The sequence below is a fragment of the Marmota flaviventris genome, chromosome 6, assembly GCF_047511675.1.
Source record: "Marmota flaviventris isolate mMarFla1 chromosome 6, mMarFla1.hap1, whole genome shotgun sequence".
Classification (NCBI taxonomy): domain Eukaryota; kingdom Metazoa; phylum Chordata; class Mammalia; order Rodentia; family Sciuridae; genus Marmota; species Marmota flaviventris.
This window is the reverse complement of record NC_092503.1, coordinates 158,051,393-158,073,592: the sequence shown is the minus strand read 5'-3', so window position 1 is coordinate 158,073,592 and position 22,200 is coordinate 158,051,393. Positions and strand designations below refer to the sequence as shown.

At 43.6% G+C, this 22,200-nt stretch overlaps 5 protein-coding genes across 7 annotated transcripts in view; 4 read left to right on the top strand and 1 right to left on the bottom strand.

The window, feature by feature from the left end:
* Positions 1-22,200, bottom strand: part of LOC114102782 (histone H2B type 1-K) — a 38,212-nt gene that overhangs the window by 13,836 nt on the left and 2,176 nt on the right. For 2 of the 3 annotated variants that reach the window (XR_011707805.1, XM_027948302.2), the window contains exon 2: positions 18,963-19,256. The exons of the other annotated variant lie outside the window; for it this stretch is intronic. Coding sequence is in view for 1 of the 2 variants with exons in the window: in XM_027948302.2 (XP_027804103.2) it covers positions 19,235-19,256 (22 nt within the window). In the remaining variant the exon portion in view is untranslated. Of the gene's footprint in view, positions 1-18,962; positions 19,257-22,200 lie in introns of those variants that run through there. 3 annotated transcript variants of the gene reach the window in all.
* Positions 3,502-4,256, top strand: LOC114102785 (histone H4). The gene has a single exon (XM_027948304.2). It carries the CDS (start codon positions 3,512-3,514, stop codon positions 3,821-3,823), a length of 312 nt encoding a protein of 103 aa, XP_027804105.1. The 5' UTR covers positions 3,502-3,511; the 3' UTR covers positions 3,824-4,256.
* On the top strand, positions 4,520-5,210 carry LOC139706086 (histone H3.1). Its single transcript, XM_071613734.1, has one exon. The coding sequence runs from the start codon at positions 4,534-4,536 to the stop codon at positions 4,942-4,944; it is 411 nt and encodes a 136-aa protein (XP_071469835.1). The 5' UTR covers positions 4,520-4,533; the 3' UTR covers positions 4,945-5,210.
* H1-5 (H1.5 linker histone, cluster member) lies at positions 7,318-8,028 on the top strand. Its single transcript, XM_027923778.3, has one exon. The coding sequence runs from the start codon at positions 7,333-7,335 to the stop codon at positions 8,011-8,013; it is 681 nt and encodes a 226-aa protein (XP_027779579.1). The 5' UTR covers positions 7,318-7,332; the 3' UTR covers positions 8,014-8,028.
* Positions 8,814-9,472, top strand: LOC114082419 (histone H2B type 1-C/E/F/G/I). Its single transcript, XM_027923650.3, has one exon. It carries the CDS (start codon positions 8,829-8,831, stop codon positions 9,207-9,209), a length of 381 nt encoding a protein of 126 aa, XP_027779451.2. The 5' UTR covers positions 8,814-8,828; the 3' UTR covers positions 9,210-9,472.

Below are 22,200 nucleotides of genomic sequence, written 5' to 3'. Positions count from 1 at the left end.
TAAAAGAGATCGAACCCAAAACCTTGAATTAAGAACATTAAGAGATTGTTAATAAGACAAGTACAGATCAATAAGCAAAACATAGAGCCTTGTTTATTCATTTGATCAGAAAGAAAGGGAATTGTATGAAAACTGAAATGGTCAACATTTCTCTTGAGAATGTTATGCTCGAATTCAGGACCCCCAAAAGACCACCAGAGACCAAGATTGATGTAGGCAGCAAAGAGGTGTTTATTGAGAGCTAGCTCAGTCCTCCGCACACACACAGCAACTGGTGACGCTGAGAGGCCCCGAGCCGAGGGTTTGCAGCAGTTTTATACACTCTTTGGGGAAGGCAGGGACTTCACATACATCTTAGCATCTCTTAGCAAATCATCACACACCAACAACTCTAAAACATGATTAGCACATTCACTGGGGGGAACTAGTTGGGTAGGGGTGATTGGTTTGTATAAGAGGGGGATTCATTTGAACTGATTGGTTTAAGCCAAGAGGGGTGTTCATACTGAACTACATGGTTTCCCAACACCATAAACTACTGGGAGGGTCATCTGGCATCCCAGGTATTTCCCTGTCTCATGCTGATTGGTGGCTGCTAGGGGGGTTGCTATGGGTCCCCACCTAGCCTGACTGAGTCAGGGACACCTGGGGCAGCAGATCTCTCCTGTTATTTGTAGATAAACAACTTAGCAGGGTGGGAATGTGCCTAGGAGTGCTCTGTGGGTCTTTCCAAGGACAAAGGTCATGTCCCTTCCTTGGATAGGCTTTGCTCTGAGGTAGAGGCTGGTTTTTCAAGAACATTCATCTCCCCTAATGTAAGGAAAATACACAATGATTTATCACAATCAATAAGAATTTATTGGGCAACTCATGCTAACTAGCATTACTATTTCCTGGGGGGGGGGGGGGGGGACAATTTGCACCTACTTAATTTAAATGAAACTAGATTCTCCAACTCTTTAAGAAATCTCAAGAATCAATTAATTTTCTCCACATAGGTACAAGAAGAGAATTTTAAAACTCTGATTTGACAAAGAAAATTTACAAGCATTCACATCCCTAAAAAACACACATGTCCATGGTGTAGGAGTGACCCCTTTTCTTACCATTTTGCTGGTCCTGGCTGGCACTTGAAAAAAGACAGGCTAGGGGAAGAAGACCACAGCAGACAGACCTCATCGTTTCTCCAGACAGGGAGCCTTCAGAAATGAAAGCCCAATAACTCAGCGCAGACTGCTGACGTTTATGCTTAGACTTGGTGAGGAATGGGCAGCTGTGGACAAAAGGTTGCAAACCTGGTGTTCAAGGACTGCAGGGGAGCCCAGCAAGGCCCATCTGTCCGGATTCTTCCTGGTCTCTCTGTGGCATGCTTTACTCCCGGATATGGGGCAGGACCCCTCCAGAATGGGGTATCAAGGGAGATAGGAGAGAATGACCTCTCCAAGGGTTAGGGCCTGCCTCCTTGGGAAGAGAGAATTTCTAGTTTCTACTACCCCCTCCCCCCAGCAATTCTGGCTTCTATCACTAGCTTTGGAAAGGAAAGAAGGGCAGGGAAAGGCTTGTGTCTGAGGTCTTTCAACTTGAAGTACTAGTGCACAAAGTGCCAAATTCTGGAACATTGCTTTCTGAGCCCCCAACCAACAATGAAATATTCTCAAGGCCAGCCATTGTTAAGCCAATCAAACCAGAGCCCTTCCTGAGTTATATTTGCAGGGGACCATAATAATATTCAACTGCAAACTAAGCTACTTGGGTGTAAGGATTATGCTGAGCACATTACTTTAAGAAACAGCAAACACAAGAAAAGTGCAAAAACGGAGTAAAAGTTTACTCTTGAAAAAAGAAAAAAAAAATCCTTACATTAAGGAAATTTTCAGGGGTAAAAGTATCTTCCTCTACCATACCAGAAGAGGAAAACAACTCACAGAAGGACATTCTCATCCCTGAGATAATTAGAATCTGCAGACTTCACTACATAACCTTCATCTTCATAACACTTATCTTCCAGTAGTTTGCCCTGCAGGTTTACCTCACCCCTTTAAGATGGCCTATAAGTCCCCCTGGGGTCTATTTGCTTCTTTGGGCTTTCATTCCTTTTTTGTAAAATCTCCCATATTTATATATAACAAACCCCATGTTAATATGCCAATTTAATTTGTAAGGCCCAGCTACTAACCCTGAGCTGGAGGAAAAGTATCTGCTCCTGGCACTTCCTATAAAAAGTAGCACTCCTAAGGGTTCTCACTGTTTCAAGATTTCCTCATATAAAGTTTCACTTTAAAAAGAATAACTGCCATTTAATGACGAATAATGCCCGTGGATTTTCGAGTTGCAAGGGAAACAGATTATGGTGATTATGCCAGTAGAAGAAGCAGGGCTAACACCTTCAATATTAAACATGGGGATTCCATATTAGCCAGAAGACGGGAAAGACGAGTTCAATGAGAAACAGATTATATAACAGGAGCATGTAATTAATGCTTTGCATGTACAATAATCAGTTCACAGTGCAGGTGGAGAGACTAACTTCTAAAATATCTTAGACATTTGTTAAAGGAGTAAATAACCAACCAAACATGCCTGAAACAAAAAATAAACATTCCCAAGGTTGGGAAAAGGAAAGTTAAGAACTCAAGACTTGCATCAAGTAAAGGCAGCTGACTCCTAGAAGCCAGGGGAGGGTCAGAGGAAGTCAATCCAAACTACTGGCGAAGTGGAAACAGCCCAGCACTCTGCCTTTGAAACACTCTTTTCCCTGGAAATAAAGCATCCCTGGTTGCCGTATCGGGCATTATGTAAAATTGAGAAGTGTGGGCTTCCAGTTAATTTTCTTCAATAGAGGAGATGCTGGAAGGGCCCAAGCTACATCACATTTGCCTCACTCTCCAGAAAAAAAGAAAATGAAACGCCCTTCTTCAAGCAGCTTCCGCAAGCTTTTCCCAAGCAGAATAAAGACAATATTAGTCACTTATCCCCAGAAATACGGCGGCGGATGAAGGAAAGAAAAAGTGAATCATGAGAAGGGCAGACAACCACACTTTAGAACAGAGAGGAAGCTACACCTGAGCAGAAGATGGTCACTCCTCCGGCGGACTATGCCCAGATCCTAAGAAAGCACAATGCATACCAGCTAACTTCCCAAATACCCAAGTGGCTGCGATGGCCTCCCTTGAAATGGCCAAGTCGATTTCAGAAGCGAGAAGGAACTGCTGCGGCCAATGTTAAACAAGAGGCAGAGAACTCTAGGAAGGGTCAGTTAAAGGAGAGGGAAGGTAGCGCAAAATATTATGAAGTTGGACGGAGAAACTTTTAAATATGTCTCTTCCTAGAATCTGCAGTTTAAGCACCGCCCTTTTTTTTTTTTTTTTTCTTGAAAACGTGGGACGGGCTTTCTCTGGGATTTCAGTGAGCATGTGCCACTGGCTTGAGAAGTTCTCAAACAGGTCCGAAACGCTGCTATATACATCATCGCTCAGAGGTTACAGTGTCAGTGTCCACTTTCTTTGGCGGGATGTCTGGTCGAGGCAAGGGAGGCAAAGGCCTGGGCAAAGGCGGCGCCAAGCGCCACCGCAAAGTCCTGCGGGACAACATCCAGGGCATCACCAAGCCCGCCATCCGCCGCCTGGCCCGCCGTGGCGGCGTCAAGCGCATCTCCGGGCTCATCTACGAGGAGACCCGCGGCGTGCTCAAGGTGTTCCTGGAGAACGTGATCCGCGACGCCGTCACCTACACGGAGCACGCCAAGCGCAAGACGGTCACGGCCATGGACGTGGTCTACGCGCTCAAGCGCCAGGGCCGCACCCTCTACGGCTTCGGCGGCTGAGTGTCCTGGTGCCGCCATCGCTTGTCAACCAACGGCCCTTTTCAGGGCCACCCACGAAATCTCTTAAGGGCTGTAGGCATTTTAAAAAGTTTTCCCAAGTTAAAAAAAATCCTCACTAGCACAACAAATCTTGCGTACAAAGTTAGGCTGATTCTCCTTTTCAGCATTTCTGTTAAGTGTGGTTTTAGTCATACCCTGATCGCAACTATTTAGAACCGTCTTTTGTCTATTAAGGAATCAGTATGTCTCCCTTTGGTTTTCCCTTTTGCTTTATAGTGGCGAGGACTCCCCGTACATTAAGTCATAAGTATTTTAATGTAACCCTTTATAGGAAGTTAAGCATGGTAGCATGGCGCATGCCCAATATTAAACCAGTAAATTATTCGCAATTATTAAGCCGAGATTTCCCTGACACGTTTCCCAGCATGCTTTATTTTTTTATGTTCAAAGTAATGTGACTTCGACTGGCCACATTTCCTAGCTTTTTAATGCACGTAAATGCTAAAAACTCATTCAGTCAATAAAAAATTTCCTAAAAGATAAATGTGGAGGCGGAAAAGCTCCCTCTTTAAGAAGAGGATTGAAGTAAGAACCAATTCGGTGGGTGGAATGAGGAGCCACAGTCTGCTGTCCAATCAGGACGCGAAGCTTGCTATAAATACCGGAATTTCTTGCTCCTTTGCTCAGTGTGGAGAGTAGTGAGCTCGACTATGGCTCGTACCAAGCAGACAGCGCGCAAGTCCACCGGCGGCAAGGCCCCGCGCAAGCAGCTGGCCACCAAGGCCGCCCGCAAGAGCGCCCCGGCCACCGGCGGCGTCAAGAAGCCTCACCGCTACCGGCCCGGCACCGTGGCGCTGCGCGAGATCCGCCGCTACCAGAAGTCCACCGAGCTGCTGATCCGCAAGCTGCCGTTCCAGCGCCTGGTGCGCGAGATCGCGCAGGACTTCAAGACCGACCTGCGCTTCCAGAGCTCGGCCGTCATGGCGCTGCAGGAGGCCTGCGAGGCCTACCTGGTGGGGCTGTTCGAGGACACCAACCTGTGCGCCATCCACGCCAAGCGCGTCACCATCATGCCCAAGGACATCCAGCTGGCCCGCCGCATCCGCGGGGAGAGGGCGTAAATTTCTAGTGGCCAAAAGTCTGCACTACCCCCAAAAGGCTCTTTTCAGAGCCCCTCACTTATCACTAAAATGGCGCTGTTCCACGGATAATCTAACCCAAGGTCGGTTGTCTTCCCAAAGGACTTTGACGTTTTCTCGAGTCCTTTCACACCATATAGTGATGGTGTATTGTTGGGTCATTTTTTTTTTTTTTTTTTTAAGGCTGGGAATTCACTTTCAGTGGGGATTTAGAGCTGTTAACTGATTTTCATAAAACAGGCAAACTTCAGCTCATGTGCTCTTTCTGTGTACATGTCTCTTGGGGTGTGCACATCTTGACTGGGAATAGTTCTGGAAGGCCGAGTTCTAGATGTCAGCCAAACAGGCTTATCACAGCAGCTGGCTCTAAAGCTTTCTGGGAACTGGGCATTGATGAAAGAAAGTTCTGAAGGACAAGGCTAGAAGGTCTTCTAATTTAACCTCAAGCTCCTGCCATGCTGCCTCTTGCTGGCTTCAGTGTTCTCTCCCCCCATCTTCTGTTACCTTCCTGCCACGCTAGAGGTGAAACCAGGCGTCTAGACAGGATAAATGCCACACTGTCCGTTGCTAGCTGTATAATTTGCCAAGTCATTCTCTAGGCTTAGGCTTGTACAGCTATAAAATGTGGCAAAAGAAGTAAAGCCTGCAGAGAGTACTTAGGATCACTTGTTATTTACTAAATGCCACAAGAAAGGCATCCCATATGGTTACACACTTGTTCCCCTCAATAATGGGGTTTGGAGTCTTTCCCCTCATTCTTAAAAGTTTTGTGATTGAGATTGCGGAAAGCTCTTGGTTAGAGTATTGTATTGTTGATCTTCAGTTCTAATTTGCTTTGTTCTGAAAGAGACCTATAGCATCATCTGTCTGAAGTTCAAAAGAGCAAAGGGCCAAATAGCAAATATTTTTAGGCTTTAAGAGCCACATGGTCTGTGTCATGTATTTTTTTTTTTTTTAACCATCCTTTAAAATGTAAAGACAGTTCTTAATATGAAGGTCATATAAAAAAAGACCACTGTCCAGAAACAACCACTTTGCCAACCCTGCAACAGTTTTGCACTGGCAAGTACTAAAGCAACTTGATTTTCATTTTTTTTTTTAACTTATTATTGTTGTTATTATTTTGCTCAAAAAGAACCTTAAAAAAGAAAAAAGAAAAAAAAAACGGTTGATTTCATTTGAGATCTGAATTAAATCTGAACAAAACTCTGTCCATTTCCCTTTTCACCCCAAAACAACAACCCTCACCTACTTAAAAACTTCAAGGTCATTATCTATAACTCTAAGTCCATCATTCAATACTCAGTGCAGTCTCACAGTCCATATCCAGTTATTCCACAATATTTGTATGTCTGCACCTACACACAAAAAAATTCCATGCCCATGTATGCTGGCTTCTTACAAAAAAAGTATTTCTGATACTGCAGCTTATTAAATGCTAATGGAGATTTCACTGTGAACACTTTCAAACCTCACAAGGTCCCAGACCATCTAAACAATTTGTGCATTTTAGGGTTACAGAAAGTTCTCAATTTTCCTCAGGTTTTAGAAATTTTTTCAAAAGCAAATTATCTGTATTACACATTTTAATAAATTTTCCCAAGAAATAAAGAGAGAAAGAACTTCCACCAGAAAACATACCAAATTTAATTTTGAATTCAGCTGGCGGGTTTCTGAAGTTCAAGTGATTTCAAAATCTGCTTCAGCAATGGAAGAAATCACTCTGACAACTGAGTTTTGCCAAGCTGCAAAATCTCATTTTTTATAAAAGACATCTCCACATGGAAACTAGTAGGAGGCAGAACAGGTTTTTAAAATAAGGTCTGTGATGTTAATTTCAGATTGTAGCCCACCAGACCCCTGCGCCTGTGTTTCTTGCTACAGTTAGAAACAAAGTTTATGCCCCAACCAGGGAAACTATTGTCTTCCTTCTTGCAAAAATCAAAGGTGGAAACTACTGACAAATCCTTTCAAATAATGTTTATTGGACACTTACTAGAATAACATAATCCCCTCAGTCTAATGGATTCTTATGAAAAAACTAAATAAAGGGAGTTTTAAAAATATCTTTCATATACTAGGTGTGACAACAGACAATCATGTAGACATAGAAGATGTTCTCTTCCTTTTGGCGCTTTAAAACACAAAATTCTGGGCTGTTGTTTTCAATATTTAATCAAATTTGCGGGACTAACAAACACAATTTAGGAGTTCAACCTTGAGCCATAGCGGCCTGAGGGCGGTGGATTGGACGCTCCACCAATCACAGGCCAGCGCCGGCTTATATAAGCCTCAGGTCGGAGCTAAGGAGCATTGCAAAAGTTGCTCTTTAGATTTCGAGTCTCTTCTGTAGGAGTTCTTCCTATCGCCATGTCCGAAACTGCTCCTGCCGAGACCGCCGCCCCGGCGCCAGTGGAGAAATCCCCTGCCAAGAAGAAAACCACCAAGAAGGCTGCGGGTGCTGGCGCCGCGAAGCGCAAGGCGACAGGGCCCCCTGTCTCAGAGCTGATCACCAAGGCTGTGGCCGCCTCTAAGGAGCGAAATGGCCTGTCCCTGGCTGCGCTCAAGAAGGCGCTGGCGGCCGCCGGCTACGACGTGGAGAAGAACAACAGCCGCATCAAGCTGGGCCTCAAGAGCCTGGTGAGCAAGGGCACCCTGGTGCAGACCAAGGGCACCGGCGCCTCCGGCTCCTTCAAGCTCAACAAGAAGGCGGCCTCCGGGGAGGCCAAGCCCAAGGCCAAGAAGGCAGGGGCGGCCAAGGCTAAGAAGCCCGCGGGGGCCACGCCGAAGAAGCCCAAGAAGGCTGCTGGAGCCAAGAAAGCAGTCAAGAAGACCCCGAAGAAAGCCAAGAAGCCTGCGGCGGCTGGTGTGAAAAAGGTGGCCAAAAGCCCTAAGAAGGCTAAGGCTGCTGCGAAGCCCAAAAAAGCAGCCAAGAGCCCGGCTAAGCCCAAAGCGGTTAAGTCCAAGGCAGCCAAACCCAAGGTCTCCAAGCCCAAGGCAGCGAAGCCCAAGGCGGCCAAGGCCAAGAAGGCGGCTTCTAAGAAGAAGTAGGAAGCAGGTTGTTCCCAGCAACCGCAGCCCCAAAGGCTCTTTTCAGAGCCACCCACCGATCTCTGAAACCAGCTGCACACTTATTTTTTCCCCAGCTCTTCTCCAGAAACATAGCTGGCTCTGAACCATCTCGTGTTGTATTTCTAACGAGTTGTCATTCCACAACTTTCTACTTGGCTTTGTGGTGGCTCTCGGTCTTATTGGGCAGGACACCGCCTTGCGCGATGGTCACACGGCCCCGGAGCTTAGTGAGCTCATCGCTGTGGGTGGCAGCTGCAGGTGGCGCGGGATGGTGCGCGTCTTATTGTCGCGTGCCGCGCTACCTGCCAGCTCTAGGATCTCGGCCGTCAGGTACTCGAGCACCGCCGCCAGGTAGACCGGGGCGCCGGCCCGACCCGCTCGGCATAGTTGCCCTTGCGCAGAAGGCGGTGGACTCGCCCTACGGGAACTGCAGGCCTGCGCGGGAGGAGCGCGTCTTGGCCTTGCACGCGCCTTACCACCCTCCTGTCGGCGTCCAGGTTTTCTCAATAAGACAAACCGCCTAGGTCCCTTAAAGCTGATAGTCAAGTAGAACACACAACAGTCTCCTGGGCGCGAAAACGAAGCTGTAGGATTGGTTGGGTTTCATTTTCATTTTGATAAATGGAACGCGCTTTTGCATGTCGTGAACTGTGATGGGACAAAACTGCCACCTGACGTCAGGCCAAGTTAACCACCAATCGCCACAGACCTCTACTACTCCTCATTTACATAACGTTCCATACTTAAAGAGGCGCCGGTTGTGAACTCCTCACTTTCACCAGTTCGTTCTCGCCATGCCTGAGCCAGCCAAGTCCGCTCCTGCCCCGAAGAAGGGCTCCAAGAAGGCGGTGACCAAGGCGCAGAAGAAGGACGGCAAGAAGCGCAAGCGCAGCCGCAAGGAGAGCTACTCGGTGTACGTGTACAAGGTGCTCAAGCAGGTGCACCCCGACACCGGCATCTCGTCCAAGGCCATGGGCATCATGAACTCGTTCGTGAACGACATCTTCGAGCGCATCGCCGGCGAGGCCTCGCGCCTGGCGCACTACAACAAGCGCTCGACCATCACGTCCCGGGAGATCCAGACGGCCGTGCGCCTGCTGCTGCCCGGGGAGCTGGCCAAGCACGCCGTGTCGGAGGGCACCAAGGCCGTCACCAAGTACACCAGCTCCAAGTGAATTTGTCTGACTGCCCACATCTCAAAGGCTCTTTTCAGAGCCAACCACGGTTTCCAAAAAGACTGATGCACTTCGATACTTCTGGAGTAGCAGGCCAGAGGTGCTTTTCATCTGAAGCATTTAATTGAAAAGGCACATCAAGTGTGATTTTTCTGCTTTTCGAACTCTTACGTTGATATTCAAAGTGTTTATTTCGCTTAACATCAGGGTGGATTTAAACTAGTAATTGCCTGGTTTTGTTGTGTGTTTTGTTTTGTTTTTAGAGGGGGCGGCCATTTAACCCAGGGGAACTCCACCACAGAGCCACATCTCCAGCTCTTTTTTTTGAGACGATGTCTTTGCTGGGCTGCTTTGGGCCTTGCTAAATTGCTGAGTCTGGCTTTGAACTCGCGATCTTCCTTTTTCCTCAGAGCCTATGAGATCACAGTTGTGTGACACTGTACCAGATGGGCAATTTCTGATGCCTAGCAGGCCTTTGTACACCAGTGCCTTCAGGCCTCTCAGGAAGAGGTTCAATGGATCTCAGGTACATTGGACAAGGAAATTTTGTGGGTCCTTCCTGTTTTCTTTTGTAAAATAAGTGCTGGAAATGTGCCTTTTTTACTTTTTCTCAGCCTAATTTGACAAAAAGACTAAAGGGTGTTGGGATGGGACTGAAGAAAAAAGAAGTTAGGGCTTAAGTCTAGCATGGCTTCTCTCCCTAGCAAGGGTTGGATCCTCACTCCCTAGTCAGATGCTGAGCTGGCCTTTTTTTAAAAGCAGTGATACTGTACATTTGTCCTAGGTGGACCAGGGTTCTCTGCCCCTCCCTACCTCCACACCTTCTGTATGAAGTCCCTCTTGTCCCTAATACAGCTTGATCCTGCTACAGGTGCTCCCCTTGTTTTCACATGGTCACATTTTTTCTTCCTTATGAAACTGAATTTGCATGCACAGCCCACATGAAATCCAGAATGGCTTCTTCACACCCACTGGAGGCTAGGGGTGGGCTGGGACCCCAGCCTGACAGGCACAGGGGGAGCACAGAGAAGGTTGCTCACTGAAGCCTGTCTAACAGGTTGAATCCACATTATGTCAGTTTCCTGCTCTATCAGTTCCCTGCCTCCTCTCTTTAGATGTCCTAATTTTCAGATTTTGGAGATAGAACCTTTGAAACAATTGTCTCCTAGCTTCCCTCTGTAACAGGGCAGGGACCTTCCCTGAAACTGAGACAGCATGAAGACACTCCCCACTTCATCCCATGCTTGAAATTAGACCCCCCATATATACACCCTTCACCCCATGTCACTCAGAACAGGCATGAGTTTCTTAGAAGGAATATGAAAGGGAAATGGGGACCCGCTCAAGGGAGAGAGTGGGTCCTCTCACAAGGGCAGCCTTTCCAGCTTTACAATTTCATTGTGGTTCTCAGGGATTTCTAGAGTCCCACCCAGGTCCATCTCTTGGTTTTTGACTGACAGTCTGATGACATCAGACTTTCAAGTCCCCACTGCCAAGAAAACTCAAAGTCACTTTGGCCTATGCTGACCTGTTCTATTTGGACCCTGTTCTTGCAGATTTTACGGTTAGGGGGAATTATCTTTTTCTCCCTGAGTTCTGAGATCTGGTCTGTATAAGGGTCACAAAAGTCCCCCCCCCCCCCACACACACACACACAGGCCTGCATTTTCCTGCAGATAACACGTGAATGGCCAAGGAATGTGATATATCCTGTCCATTTAAGTCAGGCAAGGCTGTAGGTAAATTTCTTTTAAAAAATGAAAGCCTGTAGGGGTGAGCACAGTGGGCCCAGTTCATAGAATTATTTCCTTAACCTCATGTGCCCCCCATTATTTCAAAATAGGCTTTGAATAAAAATTATTTTCCTACCAATTTGACTGAGAATATTTCAAAAGCAAACAACACTATAACCCAACCTCTTTCTTCTGGTGTATATTAGAGTCCTCTGATAACAACTACAAGAGTTCAGAGAAGGTCAAGATTTATATGTTGTCTTATTTGTGAAAGCTAGGGAGGAAAAGGAAAAGAAAGGTGGTGATGATGGGGGAAAATCTCATGAAACTCAAAAGGAGATAACAGAGTAGAGGAAAGGGACCAATGGGTGGGAGGAGTGGAGGGAAAGGAGAAATACTGTTATATTGTGTGCATGTACAAATATGTAACAATGAATCCCACCATTATGTACAACTATAATGCACCAATAAAAAAATGAAAATTGCAAAAGTTAGAATGTAAGTCAGTTTCTTTTCTCAATCAGCTACACATTTCATTCCTCTGTTTTGCTCTCAGGTTGGTTTTGTTGTTGTTTTTAATAAGGGTAACTTTCTGAGCAAAACAAGCTTTTTGCAATATGAAGGAGGGATAGAAAAGAGACATTTTTTTTTTATCCAAGAGAGAAATGCAATCTCCCAATATTTAGGTTGACAGAGTCCTATCACCCCTTTCCAGGAATCAGTGGAAATATAAGTTCCAATCATTCCACAGACCATTGGATATTAAGATCTTAAAACCCAAACACCTTTATTGCTTTTCTAGATATAATTAAATCTTTTCCATTAAAAGGCAGGAGACCTTAAATGGACCCACAGGAGTAAAATGCACAAAATTTGTGCTTTTTGAGCTCATGAAGCAAAGGGCCAAGAATTAAGCCCTGTCTGCCAATATAGTGCCCATTCTCCTGGGCCTCCAGGTGGCTGCACACACCTGCAGACCTTTAGAAGTTTAGTATTAGTCCATTTTGCTACTAGACTCACTAGCCTTGTTGAATTTGCAATTAGTATTGATACTGATGAAAAGAAGAAATGGATTATTGGGCTCATAAAGTTCTTTTTTTCCTGAAATATACCTTCTCTGACCACTAATCAAACCCTGTCCTGTGAGCCCACCCTAAGGTTTACCTTCTGCAAGGCCTTTCCTGTTATTGAAGCTTGGCTGCTTCCCCTTTCAGCCTTTCTGACAGCACGCCCTGCCTCTGTTGGGGGTGCGGGGGGACAGGAGGGGGTATTCCTGTATTTCCAGCTACTCTAGGCCAAATAATCTCAGAAGTGTCATTTGTTTCTAGAGTCTTCTTTGAATTAAGGTTTTGTAATACATGCTTAGCCAATATGTCTGTCCCCTTTACTATGGCTGGTCTATGGGACCTGCACTGGTTCCCAGATTTGAAATTAGGAGACTCACCCCAAAACATCAGGCCACTTCAAGAGGTCAAGATTTTAACTCCCAAACCCTTAGTTCCTACACACGTAAACTGGAGACAGGAGTAATTCATAGTCATATGACTGTTGAGGCTGACAATGCTTTTTGCATTGTGGATTATATATATATATTGTTTCTTTTCTGGTGTCTTTTCTTGTATCTTTAGTTCTACCTTCCTCTTTTCTTCTATCTCCTTCTTCTCTCTCTCTCTTTCTCTCCATCCCTATGTGTGCATGCATACATACATTTTATTTTAGAATTTTTTAATTTTCAGCATTTCTAATTTTTTAATTGCTATGTAAAAATAAAATTGTACATATTAATAGGTGTCATGTGATGTTTTGATACACATATGCACTTTGTAAGGTTTAAATTGGGTTAAACATGCCTGACTCCTTCAACATTTACCATCTCTTATGGCGAAAGCTCAGAATCCTTTCTAACTTTTTGAATTATACAGTATATATTTGCTATCTATGGTAGCCCTGTTGTGCAGCACACACCAGAATTTCTTACCCTTATTTAACTGTTACTTAAGAAGCACTGATGGGTCTGGGGTTGTGGCTCAGTGGTAGAGTGCTCACCTTGCACATGCGCAACCCTGGTTCCATCCTCAGCACCACATAAAAATAAATAACTGAAATAAAGATATTGTGTCCAGTTACCACTAAAAAATTTAAAAAAAAGAAGAACCACTGATCAAACTTTCCACAACTCCCTTTCCCCCACATTATATCTGGCATCTGAAAGACTTCTACACCCTTGCCACTCATATAAGAACCTCAAAGTTTAGCCCGGTGTTGAAAACCCATATAGTAGTTTTCTCGTTCAATTTTTTTTCCAGTATATATTCTTCGGGCACCTGCTATGTAACAGGAACACTTTAAGGTAGCAGAAATATAGTAGGAACTAAAAAGATTATAAGTCATGCACTCACAGAGGTTTTTTTTTTTTTAGTCAGAGAACATATAAACACATACATTTAAAAAGAGTTCCAGATAATATTAAATGGGAGAAAAACAAAACAGAAGAGAAAGAAGGTCAAATTTAACTGAGCAGTAATTTAGCTGAGCACATCTGTAATCCAGCTACTGAGAGGCTGAGGCAGGAGGATCACAAATTGGAAGTCAGCCTGGGCAGCTTAGCAACACCTTCCTCAAAATTTAAGCAAAAATAAGGTAGGGGCATGGGCCTTTGGAGAAGACTATTAGAGTGGAAGAAAGAATGAATAAGAGGCTCCGGGGCCTGTGGGGGTGGAGACGTGTGGGAGGAAGAATGGAGGGGACAAGGCAGAAAGGACAGGAATTCCCAGATGTGGAGCCCTCTGTGACTATAATGGCTTTGGATGGTGTCCTACTTACATTTCCAGTGCTGTTGAAAGCTGTGGGTTCTATGGCCTCTCGCCCTGATACTGGATGCCAAGGGATATTGCACAAGGCTCACTGCCTGCGTTGTCATTTTCCTTTACTTAAATACCCTGGAGGATGGAGAGAATTGCCAGGTTGTGGGGGCATCCCAATTGTCAAATCTGTCCCTAAAGATGTGGGGACCCCAGGCCTTGCATTCCCAACATTTGCATTTGGTTCCAGAATAGATCCATTTCCTACAACCCCTAAACTCTCAAATGCCTGTGGAAGGTCACAGTCTGCTTCCTGTTTTGGACAACAGGGATCATGCAAACATGGGCCTCTGACAAAGATCATCCTTGAAACACTAAAGCCACCACTTGATGCATATGTCCACTCCTGGGTTTGAAGATTTCTGCCACTTTGCAAAGTTACCTTTTTTCCACCCTTGTCTCCAGAAAATGAAATCTCTCAAACTTCCCCCCATGAAACATTAACCATGCAACTGAGCAATAGTAAACAGGACTTTTCAATTGAATATCAGTCTTAGGATCTCAGCTTTGCATTCTCCATCCAGTGGTTCCCAGCTCTAGCCATGCATCAGAATTACCAGTAAAACTTTGTTTAAAGGCTTAGCATTGGCTAGGCTCCTCCCCAGAGGTTCTGCTTCAGTGCATCAAAGGCTGTGAGGGTGAAGATGTGCATTTCTGTGCCAACTGTGGGAAGCAGTCTACAAGATGTCACCAAAGGACCCCTGAAACTGGTTCCTATGCATGACTTTCCCACACTGTGCCACAGCTGGTCACAGGAGGTGGCAGACATGATGATATGTCCCTCCTGAGATGACAAGAGATCTCTGGTTTGATGGCTTCCACTCTATCTTAGAGTACTCCCTCTAGAGGAAGGGAGCCAGCCCTTGTCAGGAGCAGCCTCGAGGAATCCTGAGGCTCCAGTCCCCTGCAGCCAGTGACTGATCAGAGATGGGAGAAGAACATCCAGTCCCCCTGCTCCCAGAACCTGACCTTCATCACTCTGGCGAGAGTCACTAAACTTGGGGTAACGTCACATAGCAATTGATAATACCTTACACCAAGCAAAGTCTCAGCAACCCTTTAAGGGCTCACCTTTGTCATGCCTTTCCCAAGAAATTTCCCAGTCACCTTCCAGAATAATATTTACCCTTCCACATTTCCACATAAATATAATAATATGTTTATATAATAATATAAACATATTATGATATTTAGCAGTTAGTGCTAAATATAATAATAATAATTTACATATTATATAACTTATATAGATATTTGCAAAGATAATATAAAGTACAGAGTTTTATTTTGCCATTTATGATTTTATAACCTTTTTTGCAAAGTCCTTGCAAAAGAGGAGGGCCTTATTCCCATCTCTTGTCTTGCAGACAATCCAGGATCACAGTCACATTGCAGTTTCCAGGTCACCCAGCTCAACCATGGAGCAGGGCATCTGTCTCCCAATGGTTTCCAGGGCCTTCCCCCTCAGGGAGCTTTGTTAATGTGGAATATCAGAATAATCTGCATTAGTACCTGTCCCATTTTTCCCTTTACTGAATTTTATTATCATCCATGTTATACTTGCCTCCCTGCACATCTGAGAGTTCTTGATTTAGTTTGCTCTAATATTCTGGTGTTCTAATATACTCTCAGAGTTCACTTCATGGCTTTGTACTTAAGAATCTTCCCTCAAGCAGTGAACAATATGGCCCTTAATTTTTTTTTTTTTTTTTTGGCATGTTGCAGAACATATTGATGGCATCATCAGCTGCCTCTCCTGGAGTGTGTGATGTCTCCTAGATACCAGGTACTATCTAATTTGCTTCCTAGCCCTGCAAGGTTGGCACTAGTAGTATCTCTGACCAGCAGGCCAAAACAGAGTGGACTAGACATGTAATAGCATATGAATGTTTCCACTGCTATATATGGCCAATGGGCTATTGTAGCAAAGTACCACAGACTGATTGAAAAAAGAAATCTATTCTCTGCTATCTTCTGGCGGCCTGGTTTCCACTAATGTCTACCTCCTTAGCTTGCAGATGGCTGTGTCAGGAAAAATAAAGTGTCGGCTTTTCTTCTACTCATGGTGTAGAGCAGCGAGTGAGGCAGACAACAAAGTGGAGTCAATCCCTGAAAACTTTGGCTACATATTTCACTAGCCAACAGACACTTACAAACACTGAATATATGTTGATATGTTACTGGATGGTGTAGGACTGGAGTTATGGAATAATAAAAAAATGGACAGTCCATGTCTTTGTAATTTTTGGTCTTCTTAGAGTGAGGATGTTAGAAAAATGAAAATTTTGTTTTCTTTTCAAATAAGTGGAGACTCATGTGAATGTAATCACTGCAAAGAGAAAACCGTAATAATTTTCTTACATGTATTAGTTGTAGACTCATAAAATCAATCTTATACAATTGCATTTTAAAGATTCGAAGCACTGAAAGTCCTAGAATAATTTAGACCTTGACGTTTATGAAACATTTTATATTTTACTGTGCTGAGGAGTGTATTTTTAGTAATAGTAAATAAATGACTCGGATCAACCCTGATGCTTGGAACAGCTAGGAAATCATCTTATTGACACTGTAGGTGATAAAGTCTTCCTTTGCTCTCTTAAGGCTCAATAATGAACTCTAGGAAATAAATAGCAGGCAGGACAATAGGAAAACTGGTACAAATTTGTTATGTGCATCACAAGAAGGGAAAGGGGAAAAACAGATGTAGACACTTATACACTATCTTCATTAGGCACAGGGGAAGGGAAATAGGCAACTGGGGGAGTATAGGATTTGGGGGAAGTCAAGTGGTCCCTCAGGAGAACAGGGGACCGAACGAGGCAAAGTCCACCTGGGCCTGCTGTGAACCTCCAGCCTCCTCTCCTATGATGCCAGCCTTCCCTGGTGGACACATTCCCAGGGAAGGAGTCCCTCACCACTGAGTTCCCCCAAAGGATCTGTCTCTGGGTAGATCCTCAGTTTGAAGTCCAATCAGCATATTTTGGAAGGAATTTTCTAAACTCCTTGGAAAGTATCAGGAAGCTACCAAGACAAGGCAGAATCACAGAGCCGACAATCAGAAAAAGAAAACCCAGAGTGTTTTGCAGCTGGAAATAAGAGAAATTCCCTATGTGCTGTCATGGAATGATTCTCAGGGTATGCATGTTCTAAGTAAGATAAGCAAGATAGAAAGACAGTGTGTGTAGTATGTTACTATTAATCTAATAGGGGGCCTTCAGAGTATATATATATATATATATATATATATATATATATATATATATATATATTTTGTTTGTTATTTTTTGTTTCATTCTATTGTTTGTTAATTATAAGCATATATATATATATATATATATATATATATATATATATGCTTATAATTAACAAACAATAGAATGAAAAATCAAAACATTAAAAATTATTACCTGTCAGTTGATAGAGGCTCTGTTCTAGTCAGCTTTTTGCTGCTGTGACCAAGACTGATAAGAACAATTAGAGAAAGAAAAGTTTATTTGGGGGTCATGGTTTCATTAGTCTTAGCCCATAGATGGCCAGCTCCATTGCTCTGTGCTGGAGGTGAGACAGGGCAGAAGGGCAGAAGGGTGTGGCGAAGGATATGACAATCAGGAAGCAGAGAGAGACCTAACCTCACTAGGTCAAAATATAAACCCTAAGGGCACATCCCCCAGTCACCTACTTCCTCCAACCACCCCATACTTGCCTTTAGTTATTAACCAGTTAATCCCTACAAGGGCTTAATGCATGGATTAGGTTGAGGCTCTCAGAACCCAATCATTTCACTTCTAAACTTTCTTGCATTCTCACACATGAGCTTTTGGGGGATACCTCATATCTAAACCATAATAGGCCTTATGATGAAGGAAAAGATCTCTTTGAATGTAGTTTCATTTGACCTTGGAACTATGTAAAAATATTTTATGCGATGATAAAACTAAATATTAAAAAGTTCCAATCCCTAAACGTCAACAATGCAATGAGTTAAATGGATCTGTGTATCTAATGGGATGAACACAGAGAAGGGAATCTTCCAAATAGACTGGGAAACAGGATTGTAACTTCTCCTCTGTGACAGACCTTACAGCAGCAGTTCTGACACTTTGAACACAGGGCCCATTTATACTCTTGAAAATAATGAGAATCCAAGGGCTGGGGTCATGGCTCAGTGGTAGACTGCTTGCCTGATATGTATGAGGCACTGGGTTCAATCCTCAGCACCACATAAATAAATAAAGGAAGTAATAATGAGAACCCAAAGAGTTTATGTTTTATAGGTCATTATCATTGACATTGTTCATGTTCTATATTAAAATGAAAAAAAATATGTTGCTAATTTATTTTAAGATAATAATGATAAATCCATTTTATGTTAGCATGCATAGCATAGTTTATGAAAAAATAGATATGATTTTAAGAAAAAAAGTAAGAGAATGGCATTGCTGTACATCTTTGTAAATCTCTCTGAAGTCTCACTTAATAGAAGACTAAATCTAATTCACTTTTCTTCCGGATCTAAAAGTTTCATTCTTCCCTGTCATACAAAATATCCCCCTACCAAAGTTAAGTTACCATATTTGGGGTTGTTAATTCTAAAAAAAAAAAAAAAAAAAATGTATTTAAAGGACGTGTTATGGTGTGGTAGGAGGGGTATCCCAAAAGCTCACATGAATCCATGTAAGGATATTCAGAGGTGGAATGATCAGATTAGAAAAGCTGTAACCTAATCAGTGAATCACTCGACTTGAATGGATTAACCGGGTCGCTGGAAGCATGCCTTTAGAGTTCACGTCATTTTGTCCCTGGCACTTCCCTCTCTCTCTCTTTTAGCCTGGTACTGCATGTCAGTGAAAAGGATGTGAAAACTGAAAATAAATTTGGGGGATATTTTGGGATGGTGGCCCAGGCTAAGCAGCTGCCAGGTGCTTTGTTCCATGTTTGGCCATGGATTTTCACCCAGGGCAATCTGACTGATTTAGCAGGAGAAAATGTAGACATCAGGTGACCTGTGGCTAGAGGAGGCTCCCGAGGCTCTGCAGTGCAAAGGCTGCTGCAAAGCCTGCCCGGGAGGCCACTGGGCGGGGCTGGCCCCTTGTCTGGGTTGGCATGGCTGTGCATCATGATTTTAGCAGAATCAGTTTCCCATGGGTTCTTAAGGTGTATGTAGGAGCTCCAGTATCTCAGTGAACCCCAGAGGCGGCCAACAACTTGCAGTCCAATGTCCTCCTCAGCTTTGTTTGTCCATCAGGCTAAAGCTGCATGTGACTCTCATGGCTGTTGCCTTCCTTGAAAGCCAATGGGGTGGACACTTGCAGATGACAAAGCTCCAGTAAATGATGAGGTGGCCCGTGCCAGAGCTGCTGAAGAGGACTTATGACTTGGTGACCCTTTGGCCTGACAGGCTGTCCACCTCTTCAGCATTAAGACCCTCTGCTCATTCTATTTCCATAGATAAGCTGCTGGGAAGAAAAGGCACTTAGAACCACCAAACCAGGCATGTGGACTTACTGGCCTGTCTGGGCAGGTGCTCCAGAGTTCTGGTGATACCTCAGTTTTGCAGACTATTTCTGGAGACATTCTTGGATTTCTTCTAGACCCTAGCAGCTTTGCTGTGTCCACTGCATGGCTTCTACAGTAAAATAATTAATGTTGGTGTTCTCATAGAACAGTGCCAACCCTTAGAGAATATTCTAGAAATTAGGCAAGTCAGCTTTTGGTTGTCCCACTGATTAGAAAGAGATACACTACTAGTAAAGGACTAGACTTCCTGCAAAGAGTTGTCTTATGTCATGTCGCAACTCCACGCCACGTATCTCAAAGTAAACCTGAAGGTGAAAAATCTCTCTGAGCCTAGAACCTAATTCCTCTACACATAGGCACAAGAGGCAGGTAGTTTTTGTGTGTAGTTTAATATGCACTAAATTTTCCAAGAATGTAATCACTTTATGAATTAAGAAAATATTATATTTTGTTCTGTTCAATGTCATCCAAGAGTTATTAACATTTGCACTAAAGAAAAGTGGCATCATTGAGAGCAACTCTTGCTGGCATCTAAGTCACCTGAGTTGGCCAGCTCCATCTGTATTTGGGGTAATTCCAATTGAGATAAAAACAGCCAAAAACTTCAATTTTCTAGTGTAAGGCCCATGCATTTATATGTGGAGAACATGTCCTTTATTATTAAAATAACTCTCTCTTATTTAGCTTTTATACCATAGTAAGTTATTTTAGTGATTTTTTTCGTTTTTTCAAAACATTAAGAGAAACTTTACTACCTAAGAATTTGATTTCAGGCTGGAAAGGGGACCAAAAAAAATTAGATATAAGCAGATAGACTTGGGACTGACAGGTGTGGGAGCACGGCTTCTCACACAGAAGCTGTAACCTCACAGGAGAAGGTAGAAGGTCAGAACACCAGCTGTTGCTCTAGGCCTGCACTGGGACCTGGCCTTCGAATTCCCTGACTTGGGTGTCTGCCTTTGTGTCTTGGGATCTAAAGGTTCTCCTCAAATCAGTAACTTCAAAACCTCTGTTCCCTTCTCACTTTTCCTAATTTCTCAATTCAAAAATAGAAAGCATCTCTCTAGCAGGACCACAGAACTTTAGTTCAGGTGCTCTGTTGTTCTTCCTTGAACAGTGGAGTCCTGGGGCTCCTGTGGGGATGGCTTACTTGTCCTTAGAACCTATCAGTACCCAACCTCCAGCATTGCTCCTTCCACCTCAGGTCCTCCACAAACCCTGGTGAAACCACTCACATGCATCAACCCCAAGGAATATTCATTTGCAAGCAATTTCTTAATTATTTTCAAGTCTGGGAAAACACTCTTGGGTTGTGTTTTGATTCATTGGGGCTTTGGTGCTGCACTTTTGCATTACCAAAGTCTCCCAACAGGAACCAATTTAAGATCTGATGATTGTATCAGAAAAGCACAGCCACAGAAGTCAAAGTTAGGAAGCGAAAGGCAATGGATAAAATGTCCACCTGCAGAAGTAGTGTGTTTGAATGGCTAGCATATCTGTCCACTATAAGGCCATAATTGAAGCAGGGTGGCATGCCTGAATCTGGAAGGACTGAAGTTAAGCTCTGTCAAGTTTCTTACTGGCTCCCAGGGAAGGAGTGCTCTCTTTCCAATGAAGTTCCTCTAGGCTGAATAAGGGCCCCTTGTGGTGACACAACTTGGGGTAAAGTCCTTCAAGATCATATTCCCTCTTCTACTTCAAAGGTGGAGAGTGCTCTTTTCTGCTCCATAAATTGTTCTTCAGGGAAAATCTTTTTTCTTTTTTTCTCCCTAGTACTGGGATTGAACCCAGGGCCCTCTTCCACTAAGCTACATTCCTGGCCCTTTTTATTTTTTGAAACTGGGGGAAAGATTGACAAAAAAAAAAAAAAAAAAAAAAAATACTTGAAACAATTTATATAAATTATTGAAGATACCAGGTATGAATTCCAGAATAAAACAATGAAGCAACATCCTATTTTAAGTTAGGGGAAATCAGTTTCCCAAGCTGGGTGGTAAGAAATGTCATCAATTCATCAAGATTATTCAGCAACAAAAGGTTAGGCACTGGGGTCACCAAGATGCAAATAACACAAAAATCTACCCTTGAGTTCTTTTGATTTGGGATTTGTTTGTTTGTTCCTTTCTTTGTGTGTTTCCAGAATTTTGACTTTCTAAATAATGGAGACCAATGATGCTGATACATAAATCTTTTGAGAGATCACAAATTCCTTCTGTATGTTTCTCCATTCTGCACAGATTTTAGCCACCCTACCCCTGCATTCTTCTAGACTTCTTCCCTTCTGACAATTCCAAGTCTCTCATGTAGGTCCTGATAACCAAAACTTATTATATATGCCTGTGACTTCCCTGTGTAATTTTAATAAGCAGTAGCCTCTGTCATCTTCATCCTGGCTAGAGAATATACTTAGAAAACTTAACCCCTCTAAATCATTTTCATTTCCTCTCCTGGATTGTATCCGCTGCTTCCCTCATTCTGGATAACTGGTTAGACCAATTTGCTGCTGACTACATTGACAGAAGTTGAAAGTCACCTGTGCCATAAAGAATCATTAAATAAACATAGAGTGAATTTACCCTCCTCAAATATGTTGGTGGTAAGAAGTGGGAGAAGATATATAACTGAAAAAAAAGTACAATGCCTGTTCTAACAAAATGATGGAGGGATGCACACCCACACCTGTAACGTATGGCATACAAAATACCCATGCACATAGACACCACAGAGAGATGGCACGGAGATTCTGGGAGAGGCTGTGCAGATGTGAGGTTTACAAGAGCTGGAGGAACTAAAGGAAGTCTAGTTTTACCCAGGCCTTATTCTCCAGGCTCCAGCGGGAAACAGACTACAGCCAGCTTTGGAGGCTCACTGGGGATTTAG